Source organism: Petaurus breviceps, unplaced genomic scaffold, assembly GCF_028583685.1.
Source record: "Petaurus breviceps papuanus isolate PSGF00001 unplaced genomic scaffold, PetGlider_PUasm1.0 90625, whole genome shotgun sequence".
NCBI classification, from domain to species: domain Eukaryota; kingdom Metazoa; phylum Chordata; class Mammalia; order Diprotodontia; family Petauridae; genus Petaurus; species Petaurus breviceps.
Window position 1 is genome coordinate 5,281,499 of NW_027187289.1, and position 14,292 is coordinate 5,295,790.

The 14,292-nt window shown below is 34.7% G+C and overlaps 1 protein-coding gene across 1 annotated transcript in view; it reads right to left on the reverse strand.

Moving 5' to 3' along the window:
• NALCN (sodium leak channel, non-selective) overlaps positions 1 to 14,292 on the reverse strand; it is a 558,956-nt gene that overhangs the window by 303,717 nt on the left and 240,947 nt on the right. Inside the window, exon 10 of the mRNA XM_069064204.1 lies at positions 6,552 to 6,638. Within this exon, the coding sequence (XP_068920305.1) occupies positions 6,552 to 6,638 (87 nt within the window). The remainder of the gene's footprint in view (positions 1 to 6,551; positions 6,639 to 14,292) is intronic.

Here is a 14,292-nt window from a genome sequence, read left to right on the forward strand (position 1 = left end):
TGAAATAGATATACTATGGAACTCCACTAAAAAAAATACTGCCTCTTAGAAGAAATTATCATCCCAAATCATTAAAAATACAGCACTACAAAAACTAAAGCAATAATTTGGCAACAAATTGACCTACTTCTGGTGTGCACTCATTATCCCTCATTCTTTACAGAAAATGGGGCAAACACAATGGAACATTACTAGTGAGGAAATGAACACAGGCATGTCAGGTTTCACGTATGCTTTCATTTTCTTGTCACTGACTACCTTCAAGATAATACAGCACTGGCGGTATGTTGGAAGATGGCAGGAAATACCCAGACACAACTGTCAAACTGTCAAAGGGAGAATATTACCTGAAGAGCAGTAAGAAAACAGCTTGTCAAAGTGGCAACTAAAATATGACATTGTGGTTTAACAGACCTCTATTTACTGTGTGTTTGGGTGACCTCAAAAAGCTGCCGATTATGCAAAAATGAAGTTTCCCTCTAGGGTAACAGGCAGGCAAATTTGGGTGCCATTTGACCTTATTTCAGATTTAATGAAGAACCTAAACCACTTCTTGGATATTTTCTTTAGCATCCTTCACCACATCTGAGGACAAAAATAATGTCCACAGACTTCCAAAGTTCATTTCATAGGCTAGGACTGAAAGTCTTTGGGCTATAAGTGGATCCATGTGAACACAAAGAGTGCTGTAGGAATGCTGAGGGAAATGTGAATCTGACTCATTATTATTGCTCATTTAAACGGTGCCTTCACCTTCTCTATCTCAAAAACTAAGTGAAAGAGGGAGGGAGGGAGACAAAGAGAGAGACAGAGAGAAAGAGAGGGAGAGACAGAGAGAAAGAGAGAGAGAGAGGGATAGAGAGGGACAGAGAGAGAGAGAGAGAGAGAGAGAGAGAGAGAGAGAGTGAATGGGTAACCTCTGTGCAGAATACATTGAAATGGAAATCTTCCTTGGCATTTTTTTAAATCCCACATACTGTTCATAGGTTAGAGTTCTAAAACTCTCTGAACACAGGTAGATGACATTTGTTTATGTTCATTTAGGACACAAAAGTATGATTCAAAAGGGAATTATCATTCATCTGAAACAGCAAATAAATGAAAGCAAACAAAAATTTTGATCATTAATTAGATTATGTTTTTATTTCTGTTGCTGGAACACATAAATACCTTACAAAATAATGTATGGCCAATGGGGAATATCAACTTACCATATTAAAAAATAGCAAAGGACAAAGAGAAGCAAGGACAGTGGACATTAGAAAACCATATCTATGAAGAAAGTTGACATTCAATTGTTCAGTCTATGGAAGAGAAGGATGAGTGATCATAAAATTCTTAAAATATAAGGAGATGCCAGTGATGATTGTTCTTTGTCTAGAGAGGAAGCAAGTTTACACTTCAAGGTCATTGGGCTTGAAGTTAGCCAGAAATTATGTTTAATTCTCAGAAATTGCAAAGCCTGGTTAACTTTACCTTCATAAATTACTTACTTGCATGTGTCCTTTTCCTTACACTTATACTGTCACTAACTTTAGCTCAGGTCTAATTATTCTCACCTGTCCTATTTCAATAGCTCATTGATTGACTCCCCAGAATCCACTTTCTCCCTTCATCATTTACACAAAGTCACAAATTCTTTATGTATTCATAAAATCAAGAACAATCACTGTGTTAATAAATAATGAAAATAACATCTAAGGCAATGTAAGATTAGTGTTATAATATATTTGTGCTTTTGCATAAACATATGTTACTACCAGTGCCCACTTGCTGGCTAGCTCTTTGAAGCCCAAAACAGAGACGAGGAACATGTTCCCAGATTTATAGGTTAAAAGCCACTAGCAGGAAAACCACTAGTGGTGAAGTTGAGTGTTCTCCTCTCTTATGAAAATAATAGTGACTGACAAAAAGATATACATGTTGTTCTTATATTTGGAAGCTCTTTAGCTTTAATACACATAATTATACTGATTATCTGAATTATAATGTTCATAATCTTTTATATTTTTGAAATATTGCATAGTTTTATGATTGAGTTCAGAGGATATAAGATCCAAATAGCTACATATGAATACCATATCAGAGACAATCTATTCATCCATTTTTAATAATCATAAATCAGTTATTCTAATTTCTCTGATTTTTTTCTGTGATCTCAACACTCCTCAAAACATTTTTCCCATCAATTTCTCATTTTTTTCTCTTAAGTTCTCACATTTATGTCCTTTCACTGTAATTTGCTTCTCTGTGATAGATTCTGTTACAGTACTGATCTCATGTGTAAGCAGATCATTCTCAAATATATAAACCTAGTCTTTGCCTTATTTCTTGGAACATTTTAAATCATTCAGGGTTTGCTGAATAGTGTGTTGATTGGAATGGAGAAAGCAGACAGTGAGAGTTCCCTAGGGCTGGTCTGGTGGGAAAGATGAAATATAAAGGAATTGTACAATGGTGACTGGTGGATCAGTGAACTGTGGGGTCCAGACTTGGAGTATAGGCAGCAATGAAGCCAGAAAGAGATTGATGATCTGAGAGGATGCTGAGGGAACCAGGAAATGGAGATGAGGATGAAAAGCTAATTAAGCAGAATGAATTGGGTAGGGAAAGTAACCTTGGGAAATTTCAGAGTCTGAGATTTTGTGAAGGTGGGACAATTCGAATAATGACTAAAGTCTAGGTTGTGAATGTGATAGTAAATGAAATAGAATGAGTCAATGAAATTGAGGTAATCAAGGCAACAAGCATTTATCAAGTGCCTACCATGTGCTAAATTCTAGGGATACAGAGAAAGGCAAAAATTGTCCCTATCTTCAGATGGTTCACAGTCTAATGGGGGAGATATGTAAACAATTATGTATAAACAAGATATGCTTGCAGAAGAAGGAATTTTGAGCTGAGACTAGGAAACCAGGAGCCAAAAATGAGAAGAGACAGAATTTTCAGTATGGGAGACAGTGAGTGAAAATGTACAGGTTTGGGCAGTGGAGAGTCTTGTACGAGGAAAATTATATAATTATGAATACACAGTGTGAGGATATTTACACAGGATGGATGTTAAAAATTCTCAAGAAGACTAAAGGGAGGTACATACTCCAAGGAAGTAAGAGACAGTCAAGTCCCATATACAACAAAATATTTATTTCTAGTAGCACTTTTGTATGAGAGCAAAGGTCTAAGAACAAAATAAAGGTGCCTCAGTTTTGGAATGGCTAAATAAATTGTGGCATGTGATAGTACAGTGTACTATTATTATTACATCATATGAATCAACTACTAGGAGGAAATCAGAGAAGCATAAGAAACCTTATATAAAGTGATGAAGAAACAAACATACGATGATTAGTCAATCGATAAACATTTATTAAGTGACAACTATGTGCTAGGGGGCAGCTAGGTAGCACAGTAGTTAGAGCACTAGACCTGCAGTCAGGAAAATCCATTTTCAAATTCAGTCTCAGACACTGTGTGACCCTGGCCAAGTCACTTAACCCTGTTTGCCTCATTTTCCTCATCTGTATAACATCTGGAGAAGGAAATGGTACTCCAGGATCTTTTTCAAGAAAACCCCAAACGAAGTCATAAAGCATTGGACACAACATGAATAAAATGACAATAACAGAATAAATTATGTATCAAAATCACTGTGTTCAGGACTGGGGATCCAAAGAGACAAAAGACAGTCTCTGCCTTCAAGGAATCTATAATCTAATGACTACAGAAATGTTAAGATAAAAACACAAAAAAAACTTAAGACTGTAATTATAATGGCCAAGAAGATTTGACCAAAAGAAGAACTGAGTCATTGTACTTCCATGCCTTCTTTCAACAGGGTGTGGGGGGTGGGATTAGGGGGAGAGCTATAGGTGCAGAATTTTGTATATAGTGTCATATGGGTAAAGTATTGCCTGCTTGTGCTGATTTTTTTCCTTTTAAAAATTCTGTTAAAAGGGTTGGATTGCTGTATAAGGAAGGCAAGAATGATATATTTGGGTACAGAAATGGTGTTAAAACAAAAGATATTAAAATGTTTTTAAAAGATCATAAGGCAGAAATGAATATTCAGTTTCTTAAGTTTTTTGTTTTGTTTTTGCTCACTCCTAACCCCTCAGAAAGTCAAGGGTGCTAAGTAGCCTTTAATAGCAAGCAGACTATAGATATTATAAGCAGGTATCATGGAGAGAGACAGAGAGAAAGAGAGAGAGAGAGAAAGAGAGAGAGAGAGACAGAGAGACAGAGAGAGAGAGAGACAGAGAGAGAGAGAGAGAGACAGAGACAGACAGACAGACAGAGAGAGAGAGACAGAGAGAGAGAGACAGAGACAGACAGACAGAGAGAGAGAGAGAGAGAGAGAGAGAGAGAATGAATTATAGAATGATGATGAAAGAGAAAACACTGAAAAATAATCAACATTCTGAATCCAGCTCTCCTAGACTAACAGTTCTGTCTTCTAAGGGAAATCTGAGGAATTCACTATTCTCATAACCTTGTAGCAATATTTCACTTCTCACTACCTTCTATGCACCAAACATATTGTGCTCTCAAGTCTTGTTATTTCTTCCTGGACAAAACTCTCCCAAATCTATCCTTCGTTCTCTAATACCATTGCCAAAGTGTAACTTTACAGATCTCTCTGCTTTAAGTTTTTCCTAGTCTCCACCCTAAATCTTAACCAAATAAATCTACCTACCCAGTCTATTACTGTACTTATATGAAACTTCTTATAAAGCAGTTTCACTGTCTAGAATCTTCAAGATCCTTCAGCATTAATTCTTACTAAAAGTGACTGTTTTGATCTTTCATCTAACCTTTTCCAAGTGTTCGTAATTCCACTGGGATAAACTTTGCCAATGATCTTTTGGTCCCTCCAAGACTGTGCATTAAAGAAACTTATCCTACACACTCAGAAAACATATGCTCTAGTGCAAATTGCATCTCTCAGGGACCTATCAATCTCTCTCTCATAAACAAAATTTATTTTGATTAGCAAAGTTTTGCTCAAGTTGATAACACTTGACTGGATATCTTTTTTACTTCTACAAATGTTTTTTTTTCCTGACAAATTATTTCAAAACATGGAATTGTTTTGTGGAGGTAATGGACCAGGAAGGAGTCAGAAGACCTGGGTTCTAATTCTATTTCAGTCACTTAAAAATCTGTGTGAATTTAAGTCATTTAAACTCTCTGAGCTTCAGTTCTTATTTTTTGAATAAGGATAATATATGGCCTACTTAACTTAGAGGGATACCACAATGATCAAAGAGAAAAAACCCTTAAAAATTCTATGAAAACTATAAAATGTTATGTGAATATAAGGTAGTATTGTTCATTCTTTTAAAAATTTTTGGTGGCATAGTGGATAGAACACTGGCCCTGGAGTCAGGAGGACATGAGTTCAAATCTGGCCTCAGATACTTACTAGCTGTGTGACCCTGGGCAAGTCATTTACCCCTGATTGCCTCAGAAGAAAAAAATATTTTTTCCATTATGTTTTAACCTCCAAACTGTCTCCTTCCCTCCATTCCCACCATGCACTAGAGAAGGACGTCATTTGACACAGATTTATGATTATATGTAAAATCATACTTCTATTCATCAGTTCTTTCTCTAGAGGTTGACATCATCTTCCTTCACACGTACTTTGTAGTTAGAGTATTTATAATACTCAAAATAGCTTGGTCATTCACAATTAATCTTCAAACAATATTCAAACAATACTGCTGTTACTGTATACATAGTTCTCTTGGTTCTGTTCATTTTATTTTTCATTATTTCAAGTCTTTCCAGGTTTTACTAAAATCAACCTGCTCATCATTTCTTACAGCACAGTAATATTCCACCACAATCACATACCTTAAGCAATTTAACCATTCCCCAATTGATGGCATCCCCTAAATTTTTAGTACTTTGCCATCACTAAGATAGTTGCTATAAATATTTTAGAACATAAAGGTTCTGCCCTAAATATTTTAGCACACATAAATTGTTTTCCTTTTTCCCTGTTCACCTTAGGAAACAGACATAATAGTGGCATTGCCAGGTCAAAGGTTATACCCAGTTTTATTACACTTTGGACATAATTCTAGCTCTTCAAAATGACTGCATCAGTTCACAGTTCCACCAATAGTATATGAATGTCTCAATGATTAATTCTTAAAATACAAATTGTATCCCCTTCCCTCTCCTTACCCCCAAGTATGTTATAATCAAGCAGTGTATATTGTACAGTATATATATATATATGTATATATGTTTGTATATATATATGTATATATAGATAAATAGATATGAATATTTGCTGAAATCCTTTTGGAAATGTTAATGCCCTCCCATGTAACGCCTCCTCTACCTTACCATAAATTTTTTCTTTCTTTATCAATATAACTAAAAACTGTTTTGACTTTTCATCACTATGCACCAAGTATTTGCAGTTGATTAGTTAACCAGCAATTCTGGAGAATCTAGAGCTCTAAGAATTGTAAGGGTTGTTGTTTCCAACTAAAGCTAACAACTGTGGCTGATTTTATAGAAATAATATTGAACTATACCTGTAAACAAGCTGGAGCTCTACCCTGGGGTTTGTTGACATCCACAGCTACTAGCTGCCATCCTCCAGCAGCATCTTCATGAAACATCTTCAAGACAAAAAGGAAATGGATAAATACGAATGCAATCATATTAATAGGTAAATATGGCAGGTCAACAATCTATCTTTTATATATGTATAGCTTTTGTGTAAATATTCATCATGCTGTTCCTTACCATTTTTAATTTCTAGCATTGTTATTTTAAATCAATGTGAAAAAAACATTTTAGCTACCACATATAGAGCTCATTATTAAAAGTATGTCACAGTAATACAGAAATTAGGTGAAGGTAAATAAATCAAGTTGAACATTGCAATGCCTTTAACATGGTATACATGTAGCATAATGCCAATGAAATGTAATTGTCACAAATTTCCTGAGAGAATGTTCTCTGTTGAAATAAAGTACAGAACAATTATAAAGTCTTTTTGAGGAGATATGTGATTAGGTATAGAGGCTGATCTTAAAGTAGGAAACTGACACTGCTACCAGTATAAAAAGGAAAGAATATTTAAAGTAGGCCAAAACTGGGCTGTTGAGCTGAAAATTTATGCATATTTTAAAAACAAGCAGATATTTTTGACTAACTAGCTTTAAGTGTGTTTCTTAACACCAGGAAATTACCTCTGTTGCTTCTCAAATCTCCCACTGAGTTTCAAATGCGTTTTCACTCATTTTAGAGGCCATAGTCAAACCCACTATATCCACTGCTTATAACAAATATCTCACTTTTTAAATAGGTACCTGGTATAAAGAATTATTTTCCACTTACATTTTTTTCCACCAATATTTTCTCCTCTCAGTCCCTTCATGAAATAAGAATTTTTATTTACTAACCAATACTAATACTATGCTATCTCTATTATAGAACACCATTTAAAAATGTGAATTTTGGGGGCGGCTAGATGGCATAGTGAATAGAGCACCAGCCCTGAAGTCAGGAGGACCTGAGTTCAAATCCGACCTTAGACACTTAACCCTTACTAGCCATGTGACCTTGGGCAAGTTGCTTAACCCCAACTGCCCTCAAAAAAAGGCAAAAAAAATGTGAATTTTTTTCTGCCTCGTACACTTACATCCTTGTGTTAGACTGACCCTTTATTCACTAATGAAATAATAGAGGAAATATGAGAAGGTGTGACATGCCATAACTTTCATGTCACATGACATAGGGCAAACTTCTGATAGCAGGTCATTTGATAGTTTGACTATATTAAAAGACAAGTAGTTGTTGCAGAAGTTGTAAAGTGTGAATGACACAATTCAGAGAGGATGTAGGGCTCAGAAGAACTAGAAGTGTGAGTAAAAATATGTGTGTGAGTGTGTGTGTGTGTGTTCACTTGCTAAGACACAATGTAACGACAATTATTATTTACATCAGGCAACTGCCTAAGATGTCAAGAACACTGTGAATTCCATCTGCCTAGGCATAGGCTTCATATCTTTTTAGCAGGAAACAAGTCAATTTACAAATTATACTCTGGGAAAGAATCACAAACAACCCATTACTCCATAAGTCAAAGTCTTACTCTGAGACCATATAAGCTAACTCGAAATCTCTTTCTTCAAAGTCATTGAAAAAACGTGTTTCCTTCTAAGGACAAAAGGCCAAATCAATCCTGTCAGTCATAAGCAAAAAACCCTCTGTTGATATATCCTGTGTTCTCTTATCATGGCCTCAAGATCCCTGGGGCACATATTTTCTTTGATCAGCAGCAGACTAATTTTCTCTGTTAAATTAATTTTTCTATTGGACAAAAATCAAATAAATCAATTTAATCATCAGTAAAAAATATGCTGCCAAGGTCACTTCTTTGTGTGAAATGAAGGAAAGGACATGCAAATGTGTTCAGTTTCTGTCTAGTCTTTCGAATCATGAGTGAGGTTTTGATCATTTGGGGCAGAAAAGAATGAATTCAATTTTACTAAGGTTATCTAAGCAGACTTTCTGCAACAACTGTTTGCAAAGCAGGCCTTGGGCAGATGTAGAGGTCCTTTTAGCTTCTAGGCATTCTCTAAGGGTAGTTGTCATTAGAAGCAGCTGATTGCATAGTGGATAGAGCTCAAATCTGGCCTCAGACACTTACTAGCTATATGACTGTAAGCAAGTCAGTTAACCTCTGTTTGCTTCAGTCTCCTCAACTATAAAATGAGGGTAATAATAACACCTAGTCTGCAGGGTTGTTGTAAGGATTAAATGAGATAATATTCGTAAAAAGAACTTAGCAGAGAGCCTGGCACAGAGTAGATGCTAATCAAATGCTTATTCTTATTCCTTCCCCTTCCCTATACATCCCTTCTTTACTTAAGAGAGAGGTTTGTGGCAAAAGTAGAGTGATCAAATCAGCCCAATAAGAAGCTAAATATGGAAGCAAAAAAAGATAATTGTCTATTGATGATTATCTACACCATCTAGCAATAGCCTTGTCATTAAAAATGTTTGATTCTTTAAAAAAATTTGAGGGGCAACTAAGTGGTGCAGTAAATAGAGCACCAGCCCTGAAGGCAGGAGGACCTGAGTTGAAATCTGGCCTCAGATACTTGACACAACTAGCTGTGTGACCTTAAGCAAGTCACTTAACCCCAATTGCTTTGACTTCCTCTCTCCAAAAAAATCTGGTGCAATTTCCCAAAACCATCCAATAACCAGTGATTGCTTTTGACCCCTGAAATATTCTTCCTGAATTAGAACTATTAACTTCAACTTTATAGGGATTTACTACCTGTGAAATCTCCGGGACATATAGGGTTACAATTGTTAGGGATAAACAATGATGGATGATGAAATTCAAAGCTATTTAGGATCTATTGAGGGTGAGGGTGAGGGTGGATTCAATGTATATATGGGAAAAAGTAATGAAGAACTCTGAGGGTAGCATACTGAAGGATTACTTGTATAGAGAACCAACTAAAAGATACCAAACATAATAGGGAAAAATGGATAAAAACCAAGTGAATATTTTAGCTTATTCATAGAAGGAAAAAAGTCTTTCTTACTTCTCTTGCACTCTTTTTACTTATAAGAATAATCTCATTTCCTTTCACATATATGTGTGCATGTCTGTATACATATACATATGTATGCATACATATGTGTATTATTTTTCAAGTCATAAATACATTGGGAATCTTTTAAAAAGTAATCATCTAGAAACTAAATGTAGTCATTAGTTACACAAGCTAATCAGGATGGGTATACAGCTCAACTTCATTTTTAAGTAATAAACTAAAAAACTCTTACTATTTCAAACTGTTTTACCATAAGCAATATAATACAAAAATATATAATATAATGAAAATAATGTATTAATAATTATATTAAACCATACATTCAACTTTCCTAAATTTAATTCTCATTTATCACTTTCCATGACTGAAGTATTATTCTGTTGCTATGACTTCTTATTTCAATGTATGTCCCCATCACACTGTAAACTATGAAGAACCTTCCTGGTCATTGCACTCACTAAAGTGATTTCAAATATTTTCACATATATATATATATGTATATTTATAATATATTAGAATAATATTTTATTATATGTTTTCTTATATATATTTAAGAAGTTTTTAATATGCATATTTCTAATATGTTTTCATGTGGAGACAAGTATCTTTTAATTTGATATAAATTTTAATTTTTTAAAACAAGCTTTTTGCCTTAAAACTTGAAGTGGTACACATTTTTTTTTTGTGAGGGGAGTAGAGTTTTCCTTATCAAAAGACTTTTTCTTTTCTATTCTATTATTAAACATACTGAAGTTGAACAAAGTATTAAAGGGTACAGAAACTACCTTCTACATTTTAATGTCTTAGTAATGGCATTTTCATGATCTCTTGGTGGGATGGGTAGGACGAATAAGAACAATTTCATTTCCCTTCTCTGCTCTCATTCTTTGACTTCTTCCCCTTTCCACTCCCAGACTTTTAATATTAACTCTCATCAATCTCTAATAGAATCTAACTTCTCATTCTTATGGTGCAGAAATGTCCCTTACATTGTTAGAAAAATATACTGCATATACTAACAGTGGTAACCTACCAACGATGACTACTTCCTTACACATAAACCCATCACATGCCGCTATAAATCCCATGCCAGATGTTAGGTTAAGCACAGATGCAGTGCTTGATAAATTTAGGGCCAGAGGCAAACCAAATCTTATAAATAACAACTGGAACTAAAATATTATATTAAATTGGAACAGATAATAACAGTTATTAATATAACTCATTTAAAGTTAGCAAATTTACACATATTATTTCCTTTGAGCTTCACAAACGCTTTGTGTAGTAGATATTGGTAACCCTATTTTACAGACAAGTAAATTCAGGTAAGTGATTTGCTCTCAGTAAGTACTGGCAGAGGATGTCAACCTAGGTTTTCCTGTGGCCCCAAGGAACACTAAATAATCACCCACCCTAAGGATCTACCTAGATTCCTTATTCCTACTATCAGTATGCTCAGAGATTACTAGCAAAGTCATTCATCCTGTAGTGGTTGTATTAACCAATTCATTTGAATAAATGATGTGATGAGGGATGTTTTATGGCTTTTAGTTTGTTTCTCAGTGCAGCTGTCCATCCCAATGGGGAAATACCAAGCATTTAACTGAAATCTTTATAAATAGTGTGGACCCTCTGGGTAGAAGAAGTAGATTCTCCTATCATAGAGACTCATCTTGACATCAGGTCTACACCCATAAGGACATGATACCTATACATAGCTGCCTATCATTCCTGTCCCACTTTTCTCTCTGCATCTCTGCTGAATATTAAACAAGCATTTCCACTGTTATAATTTCATCAGGAAACTTAATTGTTTTTGTTAACTACTCAAGTTTTTGTAACATCCGTTTCCACCTCATTCTTCTAGTTTTCTGTTTTGTTTTGTTCATTTTGTTTACTGACCTCTGCAAGCTTTTTTTAGACCATTGACTACAGAAAACTTCAGGCATTTGGCTATGAGAATGTGAATGAAAAGTGGTTGTTGTACAGTTTTTAAAGGTAGGAACAGTCCTTTTGCCTCCAGCAGCAAGCATTAGAGACAATTACATCTAAGCTGACATACTACAAAGTCTCAGTCTCCTTCTTTGTCTGACAAAAATGCAATTTGCTTCTCTCAACCCCCTGACAAGTATCTAACAGGGGATGTTTAATCACTTAAGAATATGCTGACCAAATGACAAGTTCACTTTTTGATTTGTTTAGAGAATTCCCTGATGAATACTTTACAAATTCAAACAACCCAGAGGTAAAAGAGAGGAAGAAAGCCACCCTCCATTTTTGTAACAATTATGGACTTATGAGATAATTCCCACCATTCTCTTATTTGTTTGTTTTGTTTAGTTTTTTGTCAGAGGCTTCTTTATGACTTAGCATGAGCAGAAAATTTAACTGTTTATGAAAAGGAGCATTAATTCCTTTCAGTGGGGCTCATGTTTAGATTTTTTTCCCCTCCAAATATCACAGATGTAATAGAAATAGAATAAATGCAGTTCTTTCCATGCTATACCCTATAGTGAGCATGAGAACCACTTGCCATGGTGCTCCTAGGGAGGTGGGAGGGAAGGAAGGGCTGGTTGCTAGGCAGTGTAAATGGTGTTTTTGTAAGAGGCTGAAATACATGTATTTCTGTTGCTTAGCAACTGGGTCCACAGCAGTAGATTTTTTCATCATCTAGATTTCCCGCAAATTTTTGTGTTATTTCCTCTGTTGAATTTCAAGATGTTTTCCAACTGATTTACCAACTTTCTCTACCTCTTTGCCACAAAATTATTTGACCCAGCTCTGGTTTCTTTCTTTATTTTTCTTTTTTTTGAAGTAAATACATACTAGGTTATAATTCCAAATTAAAAACCTACCCTGAGAGGTGCTTTTGGATAAGATTTGATTTCTAATTGTAGTATTTACCTTATAATATTGCAGCTGATTAAACAACTGTGTGTAGAGCCATTTTAAATAAACTCAGGTACATTTGAATGTAAGATGTATGGGCAGGTTCATACTGCAATATTATTGCAATTTCTAATGCAGCAAAAATATACACAACTCTTAGAGTAGATCTTGTCTAGTCCTGAGACCAATTATAAAACTTAACTGAAACATGTTTCAAGTTTCACAGCAAAGATAGGTTAGTATAGGTGAAAGCATTATACTTAACTTCTTACTTTGAAGTTGATGGATATGTTATGTACCTTCTTGAATTCAATTTGGATAGTATTTGCCTCTTTATATTATAGCTTATGTACAAATTTTAAAAGTTCTATGTAAAAGTAAGAATTCTACACAAGAATGCTATTGCATTTAAATCAATAAGCAGGAAAAGTCTGTTTTAGGTATTTAAGTCAGTATTTGATAGCTTATTTTTGGAATATGTTAAATATTTCAAAGAAAAAAATGTACCTTGGATCTATGGCAAAAACAGGCATCCTTAATGCCCTTAATAAGTTTATTTTATAATTCAAGATAAGAAATAATGGGTCCTTGGATTACTACTCATTTTATTCCTGTATTTTTCACATCATCATAATCTATTTCTCTCTGCCCCTCTCTCTCTCACACAAATATGCTAAAAAGAAATAAGAAAAACAAAAACGTATATTATCTATTTCCTTCCCCTTTATGCTAGAAGATGACAATTTCTAAATCTTCTCCTTTCTGTCCATCTGAAAAAAAAGGCTTGGACCTGTAATGCCATCCCATTTAACACCTGTACTCCTTCCTGTTGATTTTAGCAAAGAGGCAATAAAGTATAATGGATAGGTTTCTGGATTTGGAGTCAGGAAAATATGGGCTTAAATCCCACCTTAGAAAATTTACTAGCTTTGTTAACCTGAGCATGTCACTCAATTTTTCTGAGTCTCAGTTTCCTCATCTGCAAAATGTGAATAATAATAGTATCTACCTAAAAGGGCTTTTCTGAGGATCAAATGAGGTAATATATGCCAAGTGCTTATTAGCAAAACTTCCAGGGTCATGTAAATATCAGCAATTATTAGATCTAAAGGAAATAGAAGCTTTTTGTAAACATAAAGAAGACCCTATGGAAAGCAAAGAGTTGAAGTGGAGAGGGGAGGAATTCTTCTTTGTTATATTTATAGACTGGGATGTATTTCCCTTTCTAATGATTCTAGTTACATGGTACAGAGGATGGAAGTCTGGAACTAGTCAGAAGGAAATGAGTTCAAATTCAGCTTCAGGCACAAGCTATTTAACCTTGAGCAATTCACTTAACCTCTACTTTAGTTCCCTTATCTGTAAAAAGGATATTATAATAACAGCACATACCTGTAAACACTATCATTGAGACAAAGTATGTTGCAAATCTTAAACTATATAAATGTTAGTTGATATTTTGATTATCAGTTATTATCACATATTCAAGTGTAAATTGATGATCATTAAAGAAACTATAGGTGAGGTGAGCATAAAATTTCTAAGAAAATAAATTTTCCAACTGCTGTATCTCAGAAAAGTTCTTAGATCTTTTTTTTTTGGTCTTCTGATCTAAGATACATGAGAAAGGAGAGCAAAACATCCTCATAGCCCACATGATATGGGGAGGGCTAAAAATGAGGATGCAGATTCTGATTCTTAATATTCCAGTAATGTCCTACTCATAATCTTGACAGGGTTGTGATGTGACCTTGGGCTCCTGAAGTCCATATAAATGGAAAAGAAGCTAGGGCAAGTTTCAATG